Source organism: Mustelus asterias, chromosome 18 (assembly GCF_964213995.1).
Source record: "Mustelus asterias chromosome 18, sMusAst1.hap1.1, whole genome shotgun sequence".
Classification (NCBI taxonomy): Eukaryota; Metazoa; Chordata; class Chondrichthyes; order Carcharhiniformes; family Triakidae; genus Mustelus; species Mustelus asterias.
The window spans coordinates 2,167,809-2,187,888 of NC_135818.1; the positions used below are offsets into that span (position 1 = coordinate 2,167,809).

At 46.0% G+C, this 20,080-nt stretch overlaps 1 protein-coding gene across 2 annotated transcripts in view; it reads left to right on the forward strand.

Annotated features, from left to right (window-relative positions):
* Positions 1-20,080, forward strand: part of LOC144506912 (RNA-binding protein Nova-1) — a 267,644-nt gene that overhangs the window by 167,872 nt on the left and 79,692 nt on the right. For both annotated transcript variants that reach the window (XM_078233273.1, XM_078233274.1), the window contains one exon: positions 5,942-6,108. In XM_078233273.1, coding sequence (XP_078089399.1) covers positions 5,942-6,108 — 167 coding nt within the window. The remainder of the gene's footprint in view (positions 1-5,941; positions 6,109-20,080) is intronic.

Sequence of the window (20,080 nt, forward strand, 5' to 3'; positions counted from 1 at the left end):
TTACTCGGGGGCAAAAGTTGAGAGCGAGAGGGAGAAAGTTTAAAAGAGATGTAAGGGGCAGGTTTTTCACACAGAGGGTGGTGAATGCCTGGAACGCGCTGCCGGAGGAGGTGGTGGAAGCAGATTCTATAGCAATGTTCAAGAGGCATCTGGATAGATACATGAATAGGCAGCAAATAGAGGGATATGGACCACGTAGAGGCAAGAAAATATTAGATTAGAGAGGCATCTGTCGGCACAGACTTGGTGGGCCGAAGGGCCTGTTCTTTGTTCTTTGTTTCTGAGGGAGAATTCCACAGACCAACAGCCCTCTTAAGTGAAAAAAAATCTCCTCATCTCAGTCTTAAACAGGAAACCCCTTATTTTTAATCTGTGTCCCCTCGTTCTAGTATCATCCCCCAAGGCGAAACATCCTTTCAGCATCTGCCCTGTCAGGTCCCTTCAGGATTGTATATGGTTCAGGAAGACCACCTCTCATTCTTCAGAATTTCAATGGATGCAGGCCCAACTCGTCCCACAACACAGACAAGGAGCAGGATCAGAACCTGAAAATTATCAAGATATCAGGGTATCTGATGGAAATCAAGGCTATGGTTTGAATACAGAATGAATATCGGATCAGTGGGCTATATCGTTTAATGAAGTGACTGAGGACAATTGACTATAATGGGGAACAAATGTTTGCATTTTGGGCATTTCCAGTGGAGACCACCATGCCTTGGGGTTTGCTGCAGAATTATTGCTGCTATGAATGTGCTGAAGTCACACTGTAAATAAATCTACATTTATTTTCTGTCTTATTTACAATCAAGTATGCTGCATGTGTGTATGTACATTGTAATCTCATAAATATTCACATTTAGCCTATTCGAGTAAAACATTTATTCAATGTAAACTGCAGAGGGAAAGTTAGATTTAGCTGTGACTGCATTTTTGCACTCCAGGGTAACCATCTGCATTTAGAGCTGTGGTTTTCTTCTTTTTTTGGAAGCAGCTGTATAAGGTGCTGGTGAGGCCACACCTGGAGTACTGTGTACAGTTTTGGTCTCCTTACTTGAGAAAGGATGTACTGGCACTGGAGGGGGTGCAAAGGGGATTCACTAGGTTGATTTTGGAGTTGAGAGGGTTGGCTTATGAGGAGAGACTGAGTAGACTGGGGCTATAATCATTGGAATTCAGAAGAATGAGGGGAGATCTTATAGAAACATATAAGATTATGAAGGAAAAAGATAAGATAGAAGCAGGGAAGTTGTTTCCACTGTTGGGTGAAACTAGAACTGGGGGCATGGCCTCAAAATAAGGGGGAGCAGATTTAGGACTGAGTTGAGGAGGAACTTCTTCAAACAAAGGGTTGTGAATCTGTGGAATTCCCTGCCCAGTGAAGCAGTTGAGGCTACCTCATTGAATGTTTTTAAGGCAAAGATAGATAAATTTTTGAACAATAAAGGAATTAAGGGTTATGGTGAGCGGGCGGGTAAGTGGAGCTGAGTTCACAAAAAGATCAGCCATGATCTTATTGAATGGCGGAGCAGGCTCGAGGGGCCAGATGGCCTACTCCTGCTCCTCGTTCTTATGTTCTTATATTGTTATAAAATATCTTTCTCAGATCACTTGTATATTTGAGGTTGAATTTTACTTGTTTTAAAATGATTAATTGTACAATCCTGTCCTCACCTAACATCTACTAGTGTGTACTTTCCAGCAGCCAGGAGCAATACATAAGCAGCCATCATCACCCACTGCTACCCACCACCCTCAACATAGGAATAGGAATTAAACATGGACTATCCTGGTCTGCCTGGAACAGTTCCTCACTGAGTCAGACATAGAACCATGGAAAAGTTACAGCACAGAAGGAGGCCATTCAGTCCATCTTGTTCATGCCAGCCCGAGGACACCCAGGTGCCCTTTCTAATCCCACCCTCACCAAAAAACCTTTGATACTTAGACTGTGGTTTTCCCGTGTAGCAAATAATTGCTGATGCAAAGTTGATAAAAAGGTGAACAGCTTGTGATTTGAAAAAATGTGAATAGTAAATGGAATGGGGATTGAGCATGAGAGAGGTGTTAGATCAAGTGGTTCACTGAGAAGAAGCATCCCAGAAGATGCTAACTTCATGGGCTGATGAACCTGTCTCTATACAGTAATGTTTCACAATACTTGAATGCTGGTCAAACATAGGGACCTGAAAAAACTCAGAGCTGATTATTGACCATATGAATGCTTTGGGGAAAGAGGTTGAGTTGGGGAGGGATGCTAATTGAGGTCCAATATGGGGTAGATTGTACACTAGACAGACTACGAGCTGGAATATGGCAGTCACAGTTGGTCTTGAGGGACTAGTTTCCAAATTATGGATTAAATATCGCCGCTTGGTGACAGGGACAACAACAACAGCGCAGTCCAGAGTCCAAGGAATTTTGGAAAATGACCACCAACGGATCTGCTATTTCCAGGGCCACTTCCTTAAGTGCTCTGAATGTACTCATGGCAAATGCAGGATAATGTGGCCTATTCCTGCTTCTAATTTCTATGTTTCTATATGACTCTTATTATTGAGTTGGACCATCAGCTGTCGCTATTTGCTTTGTTGTTAGTCGTCACTGCTTAACTTTCCCGATTCTTGGAAAAGAATCACTAACTTCTGAAATCTGTCTTCAAACTGTCACCTTTCATCCTTGATAATATCTGAATAAATTTCTACTCTACCTTTCCCTTCTATAGTGAATTGTCCAAAACTGTGCACCATATTCCAACTGCAGCCTAATACATTCTTGCAGAAGATCAACATTGTCTCTTTATGGTTTTGTATTCCATTACTGTAGATAGAAAACTGAAGATTGTGTTTCCCAGTTGATGGTCTTTGCTGCGCGTGCCAGTGCTGTTCTAACGTTCTGTGTACCTGGAGACCAAGAATTCCTGCTCACCTACTCTGTTCAAAATCTTAACTGAACAGCAGAGTAGGCTTGATGGGCTGAGTGGCCGACACCTATTTCTGATGATCTTCTCATCTTTCCATTTAAGGTGTATTCCATTTCCCTCTTTTTTCCAGAATTTATTACTTCAGTCGCTATGTCTCATCTGCCTCCTTGCCCATCTGTCCATCCAGCCTCTCCCTGTTCTCCTGCACCCTTTCAGTTCACCATGCTGTCAAAACTAATATTGTCGGCACATCGTTCTCTCAATTACTCAGTCCAGATCAGTTAAAAATAACACACATAGGGTGGGATTTTCCAAAAACTGGAAAAACCTGTCCGAGGTCAATGGGCCTTTGTATGGTCCCTGCACCCACTACAACCCCCCCCCCCCCCCCCCACCCGCTACAATTCCCGTGGTGGGCGGGATGGGAAAATCCCATAAGACCATAAGACCTAGGAGCAGAATTAGGTCACTCGACCCATCAAGTCTGCTCCGCCATTCAATCATGGCTGATATTTTTCTCATCCCCATTCTCCTGCCTTTTCCCCATAACCCCTGATCCCTTTATTGATCAAGAACCTATCTATCTCTGTCTTAAAGACACTCAATGACCTGGCCGCCACAGACTTCTGCGGCAAAGAGTTCCACAGATTCACCACTCTCTGACTGAAGAAATTCCTCCTCATCTCTGTTTTAAAGGATCGTCCCTTTCGCCTGAGGTTGTGCCCTCTAGTTCTAGTTTTTCCTACGAATGGAAACATCCTCTCCACGTCCACTCTATCCAGGCCTCGCGGTATCCTGTAAGTTTCAATAAGATCCCCCTTCATCCTTCTAAACTCCTACGAATATAGACCCAGAGTCCTCAACCGTTCCTCATATGGCAAGCTCTTCATTCCAGGAATCATTCTTGTGAGCCTCCTCTGGACCCTTTCCAAGGCCAGCACATCCTTCCTTAGATATGGGGCGCGAAACTGCTCACAGTACTCGAAATGGGGTCTGACCAGAGCCTTATACAGCCTCAGAAGTACATACCCCCCCCCCCCCCCCCCCCATGAGTTCCCATAAAGAATAGAATAGAATCCCCACAGTACAGAAGGAGGCCATTCGGTCCATCGAGCCTGTACCGACAACAATCCCACACCATTTCCGTAACGCCACATATTTACCCTGCTCGCCCCCCTGAAACTAGGATCAATTTTGCATGGCCAATCAACCCAACCCGCAAATCTTTGGACTGTGGGAGAATACCGGAGCACCCGGAGGAAACCCACACAGACACGGGGAGAATGTGCAAACACACACAGTGATCCAAGCTAGGAATCGAACCTGGATCCCTGGTGCTGTGAGGCAGCAGTGCTAACCACTGTGCCACAGTGCCGCCATATTGTTCCTTGTATAAGCTGAGTTGTAAATCAGTGAAAGCCGCATCATACCTGGTCTCTGAAATGTTCATTCATCCATGAACTTTGTTTTAACGAAATCCACATTTGAAAGCTCGGCCACTCCATGAAATATCCACCATAACAGGGGGAGATAAGAAAACCAGACACCCACTTTGGTCTTTTCATCAGCACATCTAAGAGTTAAGAATGTGTGACATGATTTTGGGATACCGGAGTGAGTGTTCAGATGTGATTTGTCACATGTGAAAAATAGCAAGCCTAAATTCATGGTGAGATGGAGTGAAGAGCGGGTCCCAAACACACACAGCTACTTGAGACACAGCAGGAGATGAAATGGTTAATGTGGCCAGGGGATTGAGACAACATTGTGACATCAACAAAACACTGACACACACTCCAGAGAGAAACTGAGTTCAAAACAATCAGGGTCCAGTTAAACACACTGCAAATGCTCACAAAGTGAGGAAAATTACAGTAAAATGGATAATATAGATTGGGACAATTAAGGGCTTGGGAGAAATAATACTGAGTAAGAACTGTTCACAAGTTGGACAGGGGTAAAGAGAGAGCTGGAGAATCTTTTACATCCATGCTTGATCTCTTGCTTGAAGCATCTGTCCTTATGGACTCGTAACCGAGAACTCATGGTGCTTCTTCAGGAGAACAAAGAACAATACAGCACAGGAACAGGCCCTTCGGCCCTCCAAGCCCGCGCCGCTCCCTGGTCCAAACTAGACCATTCTTTTGTATCCCTCCATTCCCACTCAGTTCATATGGCTATCTAGATAAGTCTTAAACGTTCCCAGTGTGTCCGCCTCCACCACCTTGCCTGGCAGCGCATTCCAGGCCCCCACCACCCTCTGTGTAAAATATGTCCTTCTGATATCTGTGTTAAACTTCCCCCCCTTCACCTTGAACCTATGACCCTCGTGAACGTCGCCACCGACCTGGGGAAAAGCTTCCCACCGTTCACCCTATCTATGCCTTTCATAATTTTATACACTTCTATTAAGTCTCCCCTCATCCTCCGTCTTTCCAGGGAGAACAACCCCAGTTTACCCAATCTCTCCTCATAACTAAGCCCCTCCATACCAGGCAACATCCTGGTAAACCTCCTCTGAAAAGATCGCGTAGGTGTTACCCCAGGCAGGGCCAGAACAGAAGTGGAAAATAACAGAGTGAAATTGAGTGAGGGGTCAGAGAGAGAATTCTCTTCCCCTTAAGGTCTGGACTGTAAGAATCCTAGGTGACCCTGACTTCAGGGTTTCTTGCTGGCTCTCATGGTGCATCATGTATTCCATTTCCCCAGACCGATTAGCAAGCTTTTATCTGTACTCATTGCTTTTAACCTTGTAAACATGTGGCCACACTCCCCTTAATTCTATTCAGCATCTTCCTTGTATAAAGCTCTGATTTGATACATGGAGTTGTGTGCTTTTTGCAAGTTCATATCAACCATATACACTCTGCGCTGTTATTTTACAAAATAAATTGATATTTTTTGTATATCCTCAGAAGAATGACAGTGAGCAGATTTTCTTCAGTACACCGAGATAGCTTACCAGTCTTTGTTTGTTTTATCACTTTGATGTTCTTTTTTTTGACATTTGTTTTGCAGGAACGACAGAGCGTGTTTGCCTGATCCAGGGAACTGTAGAAGCTCTGAATGCAGTTCACAGCTTCATTGCAGAGAAGATACGGGAAATGCCCCAGAATGTGGCAAAGACAGAACCAGTTAGCATCCTGCAGCCTCAGACCACCGTGAACCCAGACCGTATAAAACAAGTAAGTTACTAATAGTGTATCATTTAAGAGTGCCATTTTGAAGTAGAATTAGTTAGCGCAGTTGGTGGTGGGGGAGGAGTATAGCAACAAGCCCTCTTATCAGGTGATGAGTAGAATTATAGCAATGATAAAACTTCAGGCTAGTCCAAAGCGATTGCAAAATTAAAAAGCCATTTATCAGTAAATTAACAGATGAGCCTTTTTTTGGCAACATCTATTTTGACAGGGAGTTCAATTGATGATTCTGACTCAACCAGCTCCCACCACCATCCCAAAGCTGTGCTCTGTACAATGATTGTTCATTTAGTTTCACAAAATGAAAAGAAAGCTCGGATATTTCTGCCTCGTGGCGAAAAACTTTTGCCCCTATTTTTAGTGTTGCAATTTTTTGACCAACAATGTTTTTATTTAACTAAGCTTCAAGGGGTAATAATTGTATTGACTATGCAATATTCTTCAAGGAAGATTGTCTGCAATATTCTTCTACAAATAAATAAGGAGAAAAGGGAAACCTTATTTTGTATAAAAGCGGGAATATAGTTCCATGATCAGCCTCTCGCCAGGCATTGATATCTGCATAAATCACTGTCTACTCATGAAACAGTTAAGTCAGGGACACACTATTTTCCTTTGCACAATCCTATATCATGACTTTAGCACAGTTTGTCTTAACTTTCCTGCTATTCCTGTAACTCGGAACAGATTTCTCTCAGAGCTGTGATTCCTACAGTTTTGGTTCAAAGGCAATCATCCTTTTGGAAATGATTCCTACCTGGAACTTTTTTTAGACTAAAATATCATTCATTCCGTGGTGTTGAATGTGCACGACATCCTTTGGAACCTTTGACATCACTGGTTGCTGTGTGAAACCAAGTGTGCGTTTTTAAATTATCAACTGGCTTTTCTGAAGGAATCATTTTGAAAAATGCTGCAATGAATGAGATCATTCAAGTTAATCGATGGAACAGATTTAATTTGCAGCACATGATTTAAGTAACGTCAGAATGAAATTTTGAATTCATTCATTGTCAAACCTTATTACTTGAGGACAAAAGTAATTTACAGTTCGTAAATAGGGAATACTGATCACTGCTAAAGTTTCAGGACTGAGTATTCGTTTCAAAAATTTGTTTTCAGAAACAAATACACACAAAAAAGAGGCGATGGCCTCATGGTATTATCATAGAAGCAATAGAATCCCTACAGTACAGAAGGAGGCTATTCAGCCCATCGAGCCTGCACTGACCACAATCCCATCCAGCCTCCATTCCCGTAACCCCTCATATTTACCCTGCTGATCCCCTGACATTAAGGTTAATTTGACATGACCAATCAATCTAACCTGCACATCTTTGGACTGTGGGAGGAAACCGGAGCATCCGGAGGAAACCCACGCAGACACGGGGAGAACGTACAGACTCCAAACAGTGACCCGAGGCCAAAATTGAACCCCGGTCTCTGGTGCTGTGAGGCAGCAGTGCTAACCACTGTGCCACCCTGCCACCCCAGACTAAACTATTCATCCAGAAATTCATCTAATGTTCTGGGGACCCGGGTTCGAATCCTGCCACGGCAGATGGTGGAATTTGAATTCAATAAAAAAAAATCTGGAATTAAGAATCTACTGATGACCATGAAACCATTGTCGATTGTCGGAAAAACCCACTAATGGTTCACTAATGTCCTTTCGGGAAGGAAATCTGCCGTCATTACCTGATCTGGCCTACATGTGACTCCAGAGCTACAGCAATGTGGTTGACTCTCAACTGTCCTCCAAGGGCAACTAGGGATGGACAATAAATGCTGGCCAGCCAGCGACACCCGTGTCCCACAGATGAATAAATTTTAAAAATTGATAATTACAAAAGAGCAACACAATAGTGTATGATGTATAGTGCATGTTCAGAGTCTTAAGAATATGAGCTTCCAAATTTGGAAGTTTTGCTATTGTGGAGAGCCATTGTCCAGGAAAGAGATGTATCCTTTGTTGCTATTATTGGCATAGTCGGAGTCTGGGATCAAGCTACCTGCCTCCTCAGCGAGGTGTTTTGTATGCCTAATATCAGATGTTGTAGAGACATAGATTTTAGCGTTAGAAATTGAATTTTAAACGTGTATTCAGTAGGAAAAAAGCCTGGTAAGCATCTAGAAGCTGGCAAACCACACAGACTTCAGATAATTACAATTTGAAAGATAACTTGTGTTTACCAGATAAAGTGATAGCTAAAAGGGTGAGAGTCATAAAACAGGGTAGGCTTACTAAACTGATGAACTGATATCTGCAGATATTCCATTAGAGATGTGGGGCCCGATTCTCCCACCCCGACGCGCACGCTTTTTGGTGCGTTGGATTGGGAGGTCCGCGTGCCGGCCATTTCGTGGGATTCGCGCATGCGTTCCCGATGCATGCGTGTCTCCCACAGCCAGAGAGCAGGCGCAGTCGGGACCGCGCTGGAAACCAGCGGGAAGAGAGGTAAATTGAGGGATTGGTCAAAAAGAAAGAGTGGCGTACGTTAGGTCCAGGCAGCTAAAAACGGAGGGAGCTCTGGAGGAATACAAAGAAAGTAGGAAAGAATTCAAACGAGGAATTAGAAGGGCAAAAAGGGGTCACGAAATGTCCTTGGCAAACAGGATTAAGGAGAATCCCAAGGCATTTTATTGATAAGTTAGGAACAAAAGGGTTGTCAGGGAAAAAATTGGACCTCTCAGGGACAAAAGTGGGGAATTATGCTTAGAGCCCAAAGAAGTAGGGGAGATCCTAAATGAATACTTTGCATCGGTATTCACAAAGGAGAGGGATGTGTTGACTGGGAGTGTCTCGGAGGGGAGTGTTGAACCGTTGGAGAAAATCTCCTTTACAAGGGAGGAAGTGTTAGGTTTTTTAGAGAATATAAAGACTGATAAATCCCCAGGGCCTGATGGAATCTATCCAAGGCTGCTCAGGGAGACAAGAGATGAAATCGCTTGGCCTCTGACGCAAATCTTTGTCTCGTCACTGGACACAGGTGAGGTCCCAGAGGATTGGAGGATAGCTAATGTGGTCCCATTATTTAAGAAGGGTAGGAAGGATAACCTGGTGAGCTTGATGTCCGTGGTAGGGAAGTTGTTGGAGAGGACTCTTAGAGATAGGATGTATGTGCATTTAGAAAGGAATAAACTCATTAACGATAGTCAGCATGGTTTTGTGAGAGGGAGGTCATGCCTCACTAACCTGGTGGAGTTTTTGGAAGAAATGACTAGAATGGTTGACGAGGGAAGGGCCGTGGATGTTGTCTATATGGACTTTAGTAAAGCGTTTGACAAAGTCCCTCATGGTAGGTTGGTGCAAAAGGTTGAATCTCATGGGATAAAGGGGGAGGTGGCTAGATGGGTGGAGAACTGGCTTGGTCACAGAAGACAGAGGGTGGTAGTGGAAGGGTCTTTTTCCGGCTGGATGCCTGTGTCTAGTGGTGTTCCGCAGGGCTCTGTATTGGGACCTCTGCTGTTTGTGATTTATATAAACGATCTGGAAGAAGGTGTTACTGGGGTGATCAGTAAGTTTGCGGACGACACAAAAATGGCTGGATTGCAGATAGTGAGGAACATTGTCAGAGGCTACAGAAGGATATAGATAGGCTGGAAATTTGGGCAAAGAAATGGCAGATGGAGTTCAATCCAGATAAATGCGAAGTGATGCATTTTGGTAGAACTAACGTAGGTGGGATCTATACAATAAATGGCAGAACCATAAAGGGTGTAGATACGCAGAGGGACCTGGGTGTGCAAGTCCACAGATCCTTGAAGGTGACGTCACAGGTGGAGAAGGTGGTGAAGAAGGCATATGGCATGCTTGCCTTTATAGGACGGGGCATAGAGTATAAAAGTTGGGGTCTGATGTTGCGGTTGTATAGAACATTGGTTCGGCCGCATTTGGAATACTGCGCCCAGTTCTGGTCGCCACACTACCAGAAGGACGTGGAGGCTTTAGAGAGAGTGCAGAGGAGGTTTACCAGGATGTTGCCTGGTATGGAAGGGCTTAGTTATGAGGAGAGATTGGGTAAACTGGGGTTGTTCTCACTGGAAAGACGGAGGATGAGGGGTGACATAATAGAGGTGTATAAAATTATGAAAGGCATAGATAGGGTGAACGGTGGGAAGCTTTTCCCCAGGTCGGTGGTGACGTTCACGAGGGGTCATAGGTTCAAGGTGAAGGGGGGGAGGTTTAACACGGATATCAGAAGGACGTATTTTACACAGAGGGTGGTGGGGGCCTGGAATGCGCTGCCAGGCAAGGTGGTGGAGGCGGACACACTGGGAACGTTTAAGACTGATCTAGATAGCCACATGAACGGAGTGGGAATGCAGGGATACAAAAGAATGGTCTAGTTTGGACCAGGGAGCGGCGCGGGCTTGGAGGGCCGAAGGGCCTGTTCCTGTGCTGTATTGTTCTTTGTTTGTTCTTTGTAAGTGATTTTAATCTATTTTAAATCTTATTTAAATGTGATTATCAGGCCTGGCACAGAATTCTCGAGGCCTGATAGCATCTCCCACCCTGCCAGGAGAATATCACTCTGGCACGGCTTAGAGTAGCTTTCCACTTGTGGGGGAACCAACAGGAGCCCCTGCCGGAATGAAGGGGCAATCAGGGCCCCCCAGGGTGTCAGGCAGCAGGGCGGTGGTGCCCCCTAGGCATGGACACCCTGGCAGTGCCAGCCTGTGCCCCTGGCACTGCCCAAGGGACAAAGTGCCCATGCCCAGGGGGCACCTTGGCACCGCCCCCCCGGGCATCGGGCAGTGCCAAGGGGGTGGGACCAAGTGACAGGGCTTATTGTGGGCGTCGCCAAGGTGGCATAGCCTATTGTGGGCGGGGCAATCAGTGGGAGTGGGGGGGTCTCGCAGCCACTCTGCATGGGGATCGGTCGGGGCTGGAGGGAGGCCAGGTTGGGGTGGGTAGTCTGCTGGAGGGATGGGGGAGGGTGTCTGCCTCCCATGGGCGATGGTCTACTTCCCTGGGGGAGGAGTAGTGGGGAGGGGGGGTCTGCCGGGATGTGGGGGAGAGGAGGGGGGGCTGTTGGGCTGGAGATTGCAGTGCTCCGTGACAGGACTTGGGGGGGGGGGGGGGGGGGGGGGGCTGTCAGGGCTTGCCCGGGAATCCTTGTGCTGCAATCAGGCCGTGGGGGGACTGGGGGGCAGCACTGTGGGGGTTCTGGGCTGGCCAGCAAACTGCAGTCTGACAGATCGGGGCCATTGCGCATGCGCAGAGTTCTGGAACTGTCAGAGTCCAGTGAGAATAGGCCCCATCCCCCCGAGCTTTTCATGATATTCACGATTGTGATCTCTGCATTGCACAGAGTGTGGGAGATTCGAGTCTGAACTCCCACTGAAAAAATAATCAAGAATTACACCAGTTTTCAAGCCAATTCAGCACTTTGAATTTTTTTGGGAGAATCGGGTCTGTGGTATCCCAGAATTAAGGGAAGTTTTGGATTGAAAGTGTAGCTAATTTGCATTTCTGCCTGGGAACTGGCTGTGTGTCTCACATTGTCACAGCAATGGGTGGAGCTTAGTGAGATTCTTTGTATTGAATTTATCTCGGTGAATTCAGTTAGGCGTAACTCACAGGCAGGGTTGGCTGATGTTTGGAAAAGCAGCTGAGGGATTGTGTCAGCTTTGGGTTTTTTATAACTCCTTGGAAGGTCGGAGATAAAACCTGACTTAAAGCTGAAGTCGAGTAAACGTTGGATCTGTCAGAGCCTGCGATTTGGAGCTGGTATTCAGTTCAAGACAAAGCTGGAAATCGAAAGAAGCTGACAGGAGGGCTTGTTTAGCTGGAAGTTAAAGGAAGGAATCTACAAGCAAGGCAGCACAGACTGAAGAAAGTTCATAATCACATGACAGGAGAGATGAAGAAATCGGCCACACAACAGGAAAAGCATTTCAAGGTTGAGCATTCTTCCACAGCTGTGACCGTTCAGCATCAGTTCCATTGACATGCTTAGAGTTTGGCTTCTGAAGCAAGTCTAGCCACTCAAGCAGCACACATTCCTGACAGTGCCTCTCATTGTTGCTGAATGTTTAATCCCTCGGACAAACTGCAAATTAAGCTTGGTTTTATGGGGCAGCAGAACTATTGGGTGACTGGATAAATTATCAATGAGAGTTAGGCATGGACCAGTCACTGAGGGAGGAACTCATAACCACTTGCATAATAGTTATTCGGGCTTTGAGCACTAACCCTCCTGGTGTAAGCTAACTGCAGCCTCAGAGTGCAGAGTACAGTCAGTCCTGTGTCTCAGCAGAGAGCACAGCATGCAGTCGAATAGCCAAAGTTGTCGGTCATGTGGGGTGGGGCAGAGGTGGGTGGGGTTTTTTTCAGGCATCAAGGTAACTAAGCATTGGCCACCCAAGTGGTGGCCAGGACTCTATGGCATGTGTGACAGGGCCTTGAGATGCAGCTGGAGACTTAACCAAGAGAGGGCCCGAGGAGACGTGGACTGACCTTTGGGTCTCTTGGATACCGCAGTGAGCAGACTATCAGGAACATTGAGTCTGGTGATCTCGCTGTTGGCCTAATGGCTTATGGGAGGACAGAAGAAGGAGAAGAATGTGACGGAGGTACCTGTCTTGGCAAAGGGAGGAGCACATACCTCAGGATCAAGGGGATCAAACCTCTTCCGCGATGAGAAAAAGATCCACACACAACTGTAGACACCTCGCTAGGCCCAGGGTATATAAACAGCACTTGTCCTACCTGCTGACGAGTGAGAATGGTGGCACAGTGATTAGCACTGCTGCCTCACAGCGCCAGGAACCCAGGTTCGATTCCCGGCTTGGGTCACTGTCTATGTGGAGTTTGCGCATTCTCCCCGTGTCTGCGTGGGTTTCCTCCGGGTGCTCCGGTTTCCTCCCACAGTCCAAAGATGTGCAGGTTAGGTTGATTGGCCATGCTAAATTGCCCCTCAGTGTCAGGGGGACTAGCTAGGGTAAATACATAGGGTTGTGGGATAGGGCTTCGGTGGAATTGTGGTCGGTGCAGACTCGATGGGCCGAATGGCCTCCTTGTGCACTGTAGGATTCTATCTATGATTCTATAAGCATTGTTGTGAGGACTACAGCTGTCAAGGGGACTGGTCACTCACATGTTCCATCTTCTGCAGGATTTGTTGCCCTGAAGACTCAGAGGCCATCCACTGGCAGTAGCACTGAAATCGACTGCCTCAATTACAATGACTGGCTTTTTCCAGGGCCCCACTAGGGGCTTGTATGGGATCTCTCAAGTCTCCACCCACAAGTATCTCCAGAAGATCACAAACGCCATCCTTTCCACCGAGATCAAGAGAGCCAGGCAGCAAAAGTGCTGGGATTTGCTCAAATTTGCAGTTCTCCACAGGGGCAGGGTGCCATCGACTGCACCCACATGGTCTAAGCTCTGTAGCAATAAACAGTCCACAAGGGCTTCCACTCACTCAGTGTTCAGCTGATCTGTGACCATAACAAACTGCGCACGGTACCCACGGAGCAGCCTGGACTTGTACATCCTCAGCTGCTCTCCGATCCCTGACATCCTCCAGGGTCCAGAAGGTTTCAGGGCTGGCTGCTCGGCTACAAGGGCTGCCCACAGAGGATGAGGCTGATGGTGCAGCTGTCTGAGTCTCCAGCTGAGACACAGCGTAACGCGGCTCATACTGGACTTTGGTGGGTCACATCATTGGGATTCTGAGAATGTCAGGGCCTCGACAGATCGGGCGGGGCACTCCGTTATACCCCCCAGAGGGTGTGCCGCATCACCGGCGCTTGTTATACACTGTGCACATGGTGATGCAGTGTGGGATTGTGGAGGACGAGGAGAAGCAGCACGTCTGCTCTGATGAGGAGGAAGTGAAAGGGGAGAAGAGTGATGACTTTCAGCAAGCCCAGGATTCAGGTGATGAGGCCAGTGCTCTGGCCAGATGAGGCAAGTGTGCCCATGAGGCCTGGAACCCTGCAAGATTCCATGAGGAGGCTGATGAGAGGCAGTGAGGACTCAGCTGAGAGCAGCAGATAGACACTGGGAGCATCAGGCACTCGGATGGCAGAGGTCAGCGCACTCACACTCTGCACAGCCTCATCTCATACAGACCTTGCCAGGATACACTGGCTACATGGACTGATCCTTTTGCTACATCATCACCTGTCCCCTTCAGTATTACACCCACATCTGCCAATAGTTACAGCAACACAACACATCTATCAATAATCATCTATCCCCTTCAGCATTATGCCCACATCTGTCCAGAACACAGGTGAGAAGAGGGCAGCCCAGTCTCAAAGATGCTCAGAACACACACAACCTCACGACCCAACAATGTTCAGACATGATATTCTTGCAGTTAACACAATCCACCTCAAGATGCTGGCATCACTGATGTGGGTGGTGGTTTTGGGACAGGGCACGTTCTGTGACCAGAGAGTTGCCCATTGCACAGAAGGAGGCCGTGGACTGTGGTTCATGACTTCATTTGTGCAGGGAGGTTTCATTTCTGAATGACCTGAAAATATCTCATCGCAACAAGGAGCCCGAGACAAAGAGAAACGATTATGAGTGTATTTCCATCGGTGAATATTGTCCAAGTGATTATTACCCGCACCCATGTTGGGGGACTACATCTTTTCTACCCCTCCTGCTGCATCTTGGTGCAGCGCCAAGTTCCACAGTGGAGGTGGAGGTAGCCTGCTCACTGCTACATCCTGTTGTCTGTAATGACTTTGGCAGGCGAGCTCTGGAGTCCGAGACCTGGGGGCCCAGCCTGCTTTGAGTGTGCTGCTGTGTGACAGGGGCACCCTCCCCGGCCTATGGAGCTGGAGCTGATGGGAGCACAGGGAAAAGGGATTGGGAGCAGCCGGACATTCCCGGAGTCCCCTGGGTGGCAAGGATCTGCTCCTCCTGAGGGTGCCCAAGGGGGCCTGTCTGCCTCCTTGAGGAGAAGGGGCAGCTGGAGTGAGTTGACATTGACACTGATGGATGACAGACAGCTTGTGCCTCAGAGATGGAGTGCTGCTCCCGCAATGATATGGGATCGATGTCCTACACCACCATCTCCACAGTGACTGCTAGCCCACCAGTGCTGCCCCTTGGAGCGATAGAAACTCGATCACATTGGCCTGAAGGCTCATGGACTCCTCCATCATGCTTTGCAATCTGCGGAGTGCGGCAGACATTCCTTCCCCGTGTTCCTAAGCTTTGTCTTTGCAGCTCCAGCAACTGAGGCTTCTCCGAGTTCAGCTGATCCTCATCCGACTCCGATTCAACAGATTCCCGGCCTCCAGCTGTGCTCTGAGTGCCGGCAGTCTGGGATGTCCCTGCCTCTGTCTGACAGTGCACTGTGCTCACCAGATTGTGACCCCGAGAAGACTCTACATCCCACCAAGGTGTGTGTCTCTGCGCAGGTGGGGGGTGCCCTGCCAGAAATTTGACGTGAAACTCACTCAGGCCTCGATAGTTTTTCAATAAAGTGCCGCACACAGAAAAGCTGTCATTGCTGTCAGTGCATCCGACACCACTTCCCCCGCCTGATACCAGACTTTGCAAATATCTGGGACAGTTCAATCCTGAATCTTTAAAAGCTATAGTGCTCAGTGAATAATGGTTACTTTGTTTAATTCTTTTTGATATGCAGGAACATAGGAATTAGGAGCGAGAGTAGGCAATTCAACCCTTCGAGCCCGCTCCACCATTCTATAGGATCATGGCTGATCTCCATCTCATCCTATCTCCACTTCCCTGCCTTTTCCCCATAGTCCTTTATCCAGCTTTTGATCAAATATTTATCTGTCTCTTTCTTGAATCCATCGATTGGTTCTGCACCCACTGCACTCTGGGGCAGTGAGTTCCATAGATTCACAACCCTCTGTGAGAAGTAGCTTCTCCTTATCTCTGTCTGGAACCTCCCCCCTCTTACTCTACAACTATGACCTCTTGTCCTAGGTTGTTCTAGAAAGGGGAAGATTTGGTTAACATTTACTTTATCAATCCCATTGAGTATTTTATATACCTCCATCGAATCCCCCCTCATTCTTCTGTACTCCAGTGAGTACAAGCCCAAGCTACTCAACCACTCCTATTCTTAGAATTCTTAGAATCCCTACAGCACAGAAAGAGGCCATTCGGCCCATCGAGTCTGCACCGACCACAATCCCACCCAGGCCCGACCCCCATATCCCTACATATTTACCCACTAATCCCTCTAACCTACACATCCAGGACACTAAGGGCAATTTCAGCATGGCCAATCAACCTAACCCGCACATCTTTGGACTGTGGGAGGAAACCGGAGCACCCGGAGGAAACCCACGCAGACATGAGGAGAATGTGCAAACTCCACACAGACAGTGACCCAAGCCGGGAATCGAACCCAGGTCCCTGGAGCTGTGAAGCAGCAGTGCTAACCACTGTGCTACTGTGCCGCCCTCATACAACAGCCCCTTCAAACCTGGAATCAATCAAGTGAACCTCTTCTGAACCGCCTCCAGTGCCACCACGTCCTTCCTGAAAGAAGTTGATCAAAACTGAACACAATACTCCCAAATATGGTCTCACCAATGCCTTATAGAATTGTAACAACTCTTCTCTACTTTTATACTCTAGACCCTTTGCAATAAATGCCAAGATTCCATTTGCCTTCCTTATAACATTCTGCACCTACATACCCACTTTCTGACACTCATGTACAAGGACACCCAGATCCCTCTGCACTGACACCTTTTGAATCTGTTTCCCATTTAAATAGCAATTTGCCCACTTATTTTTCTGGCCAAAATGGATAACCTCGCATTTATCCACATTAAGTTCCATCTGCCAGATTCTGGCCCATTCCCCTAACCTGTCAATGTCCATTTGTAAACTTTTTATTTCCTCATCACAGCCTGCTTTCCCACTTATTTTCATGTCATCAGCAAATTTTGCTATGTTACACTCTGTCCCTGCTTGTAGATCATTGATATAGATTGTAAATAGTTGCGGTCTGAGAACTGAACCCTGTGGGACCCCACTAGTTACAGATCACCAACTGGAGAAGGACCCATTTATCCCAACCCTCTGCTTTCTAAAGTTTGTATTTGATAAAGATGTGAAAGTCTCCTGGTGTAGTTCTGTCAGTTTGTGTCGGTTAAATATCAGTGATCTGTAACAGGATCACATTTAAACAGGGGAACTGGCAATAAAACTTAAAATTTCTGTACAAACTTGCATATAAGTTGCACGTCAAACACCACATGTGTTTTGGAGATCTTTCTGTATTTCCTGATGTAAATACAAGATCACAAATTATTGATTAGTGATATTGTCTTAGTGTTTCTTCCTTTCAGCTGTCAAACATGGAATACCTTTGGCATGCCATTTGTGCTGTAATGTGTTAATTTTCTGTCCCGTGACTTGTGCCTTAAACAAGGAACTATCAGAAGCAATTTACAGATCGAATAAAACTAAAGTGTTAAAGCTTGTTCTTGAGGTGGAAATCTTTGCATTCTTCTATTGGGAATTTCCCAACTTCTGTCAAAAATCAGCCACATTTCACAATCATCGGACTGGAAGAGATTAGCGATTACCTAAGAAAGTTAAGGCATTATTTGTGATCTTGTTTATATTTTAAGTATAAAAGTTCTGTGCACAGCAAACTTACCGACGGTGCACACAAAGAAAGCAAATGAGTTTCCTTCAGAGAGAGGGATTAAATAGATTGTAAACAGTATAAAGAACAAACTGAGTGAATTGCTGACACAAACTCAACTTGGAGGGCAGGGCACAATAGTCATTAGAGATGGGTAATCAATGTTGGGGACTAAATATACCAGGTTGTAAATATACCAGGTTGTAAAGACTACAGGAAGGATTGGGAAAATGGTAAAGGGAAGGAGTAGCTTTGGTGATTAAGGAAGCAATTGAAGATGTAATCAGGGGTAAACAAGCACTCTAGACACTCACATTCGGTCGAATGAAAAACAGAAAAGAATTGAAGTCGCAGCTGGGGCTTGTGTAGATGCTCTCTGGTCGCAACTGTGAAGTGGTAGAATGTATAAATACAGGAATTAGACATGCATGTAACAAAGGCAGAATGGGTGATTTTAAGTTTCCTGTAGATTTGGGTAAGCAGACTAGTACACACAGAAAGGTATTGAATTCTTAATGCATGCAGAATAGTTTACTGCAATAGTATGCCCTGGAACCGACAAGGAGGAGGAGTGCCATTTTAGATTCAGTGGTGAGTAGTGAGACAAGTTTGGTTCACAGCATAGCAGTGTGTGTATGATAGCTATTATAACATAGTCGAGTTCAATATGTTTTTTTGAAAGGGAGAAATACAGAGCAGCTAGTAAAGTTCGAGGCTCAGATAGTGTTGACTTCAATGCAATGAGACAGTTTACTGTAAACTGGGCAAACCTGTAAATTGGGAGAATGACAGAACATCAGTGTGAGGTGTTCAATAAATAATTAACTGTGATCCAAAACCAATTTATATTTCTCAGGGGCAAGAGCTAAACTTGCCAAAACAAAAGTTGATGGCAACTGAAACTAAAAGAATAAGTATACAAAAATGTAAAAAAGTGCATGTTTTTGCAGAACTACAAAAATGAAGTTTGAAAAGAAACTTGCAAAGGATATTAAAATCATCCTTTTTTTACAAGTATGTAAGAAAAAGGTGGATGATCAGAAGCAACATGGGTGTTGAAAATTGACGGAAGTGATATTGTCGATGAAAATAAGGAAATGGCAGGAGTGTGGCAGAATTATTTTCAGTTTCTGTGACTGTTGTAGCAGGGGTGATACTAGGTAGAATGCTCATTCAGTGAACCCAGTGCAGACTCGATGGGTCGAATGGCATCCTTCTCCACTCTAAAGATTCTGTGATTCTGTTAAGTATTTACTGTAGAGGAAGAGGATAGCATGCCTAAGGAAACTAGTATTGAATCAGTGATGGTGTGTCACCAAAATTATCATAAGAAAAATAAAGTGAGGAAGAAAATAATGGCAGCAAAGAGTGAGAAGTACCCAGGGCCAGATGGTTTCCTTGCTAGGGTTTTAAAGAAACATTGGAGATGCCCTATCCATAATCTTCCAAAGTCCTCTGAATTCGGGAAGCGTTCCTTCAGATTTGGAAATCGTTCATGTCATTCTGCTAAAGGAAATGACAGACCAGCTGACCTAACGTCTGTTGTCAGAAAATTGACAGAGTTCATGATAGGGTGAGTGAAAATCTTGAATCTTCAGCTGATCTGAAAGAATGAGTGTGGATTTGTAAAGGGCAGGTCACGTCTGACAAAGCTTGTATCAAGAGAGGACTGAAGTCGTCCGTAAAGGACAGTGGAATGTCGTTGCAAAGTGAAATTCCAGAAGGCATTTGATAAAGTCCCTCATGAGAGACTGTTAGCTGAAATTGATGCTCATGGAATCAAAGGCAAATTATTGGCCTGGTTAAGAATTGGCTGACTGACAGGAGACCGAGAGTAAGATTAATGACAGAAACCAAATATCCAAGTTTGCTCAAGAGACAAAGTTAGGCACCATTGTAAGCAATATGGATAAATGCATAAATTTGTTTATTCATTTGAGGGACATGGGTGTCACTGGCTGGCCAACATTTATTGCCCATCCCTAGTTGCCCTTGAGAAGGTGGTGGTGAGCTGCCTTCTTGAAACGCTGCATTCTTCTATTGGGAATTTCCCAACTTTTGTCAAAAGTCAGCCCCATTTCACAGTCCATGTGCTGTGGGTTGACCCACAACGCCATTAGGGAGGGAATTCCAGGATTTTGACCCAGCGACTGCGAAGGAACGGTGATATATTTCCAAGCCAGGACAGTGAGTGCCTTGGAGGGGAACTTGCAGGTGCTGGTGTTCCCATGTATTTGCTGCCCTTGGTGAATTGCTGCAATGCATCTTGTAGATAGTACACACTGATGCTACTGAGCGTCGGTGGTGGAGAGAGTGAATGTTTGTGGATGTGGTGCCAATGGGCTGCT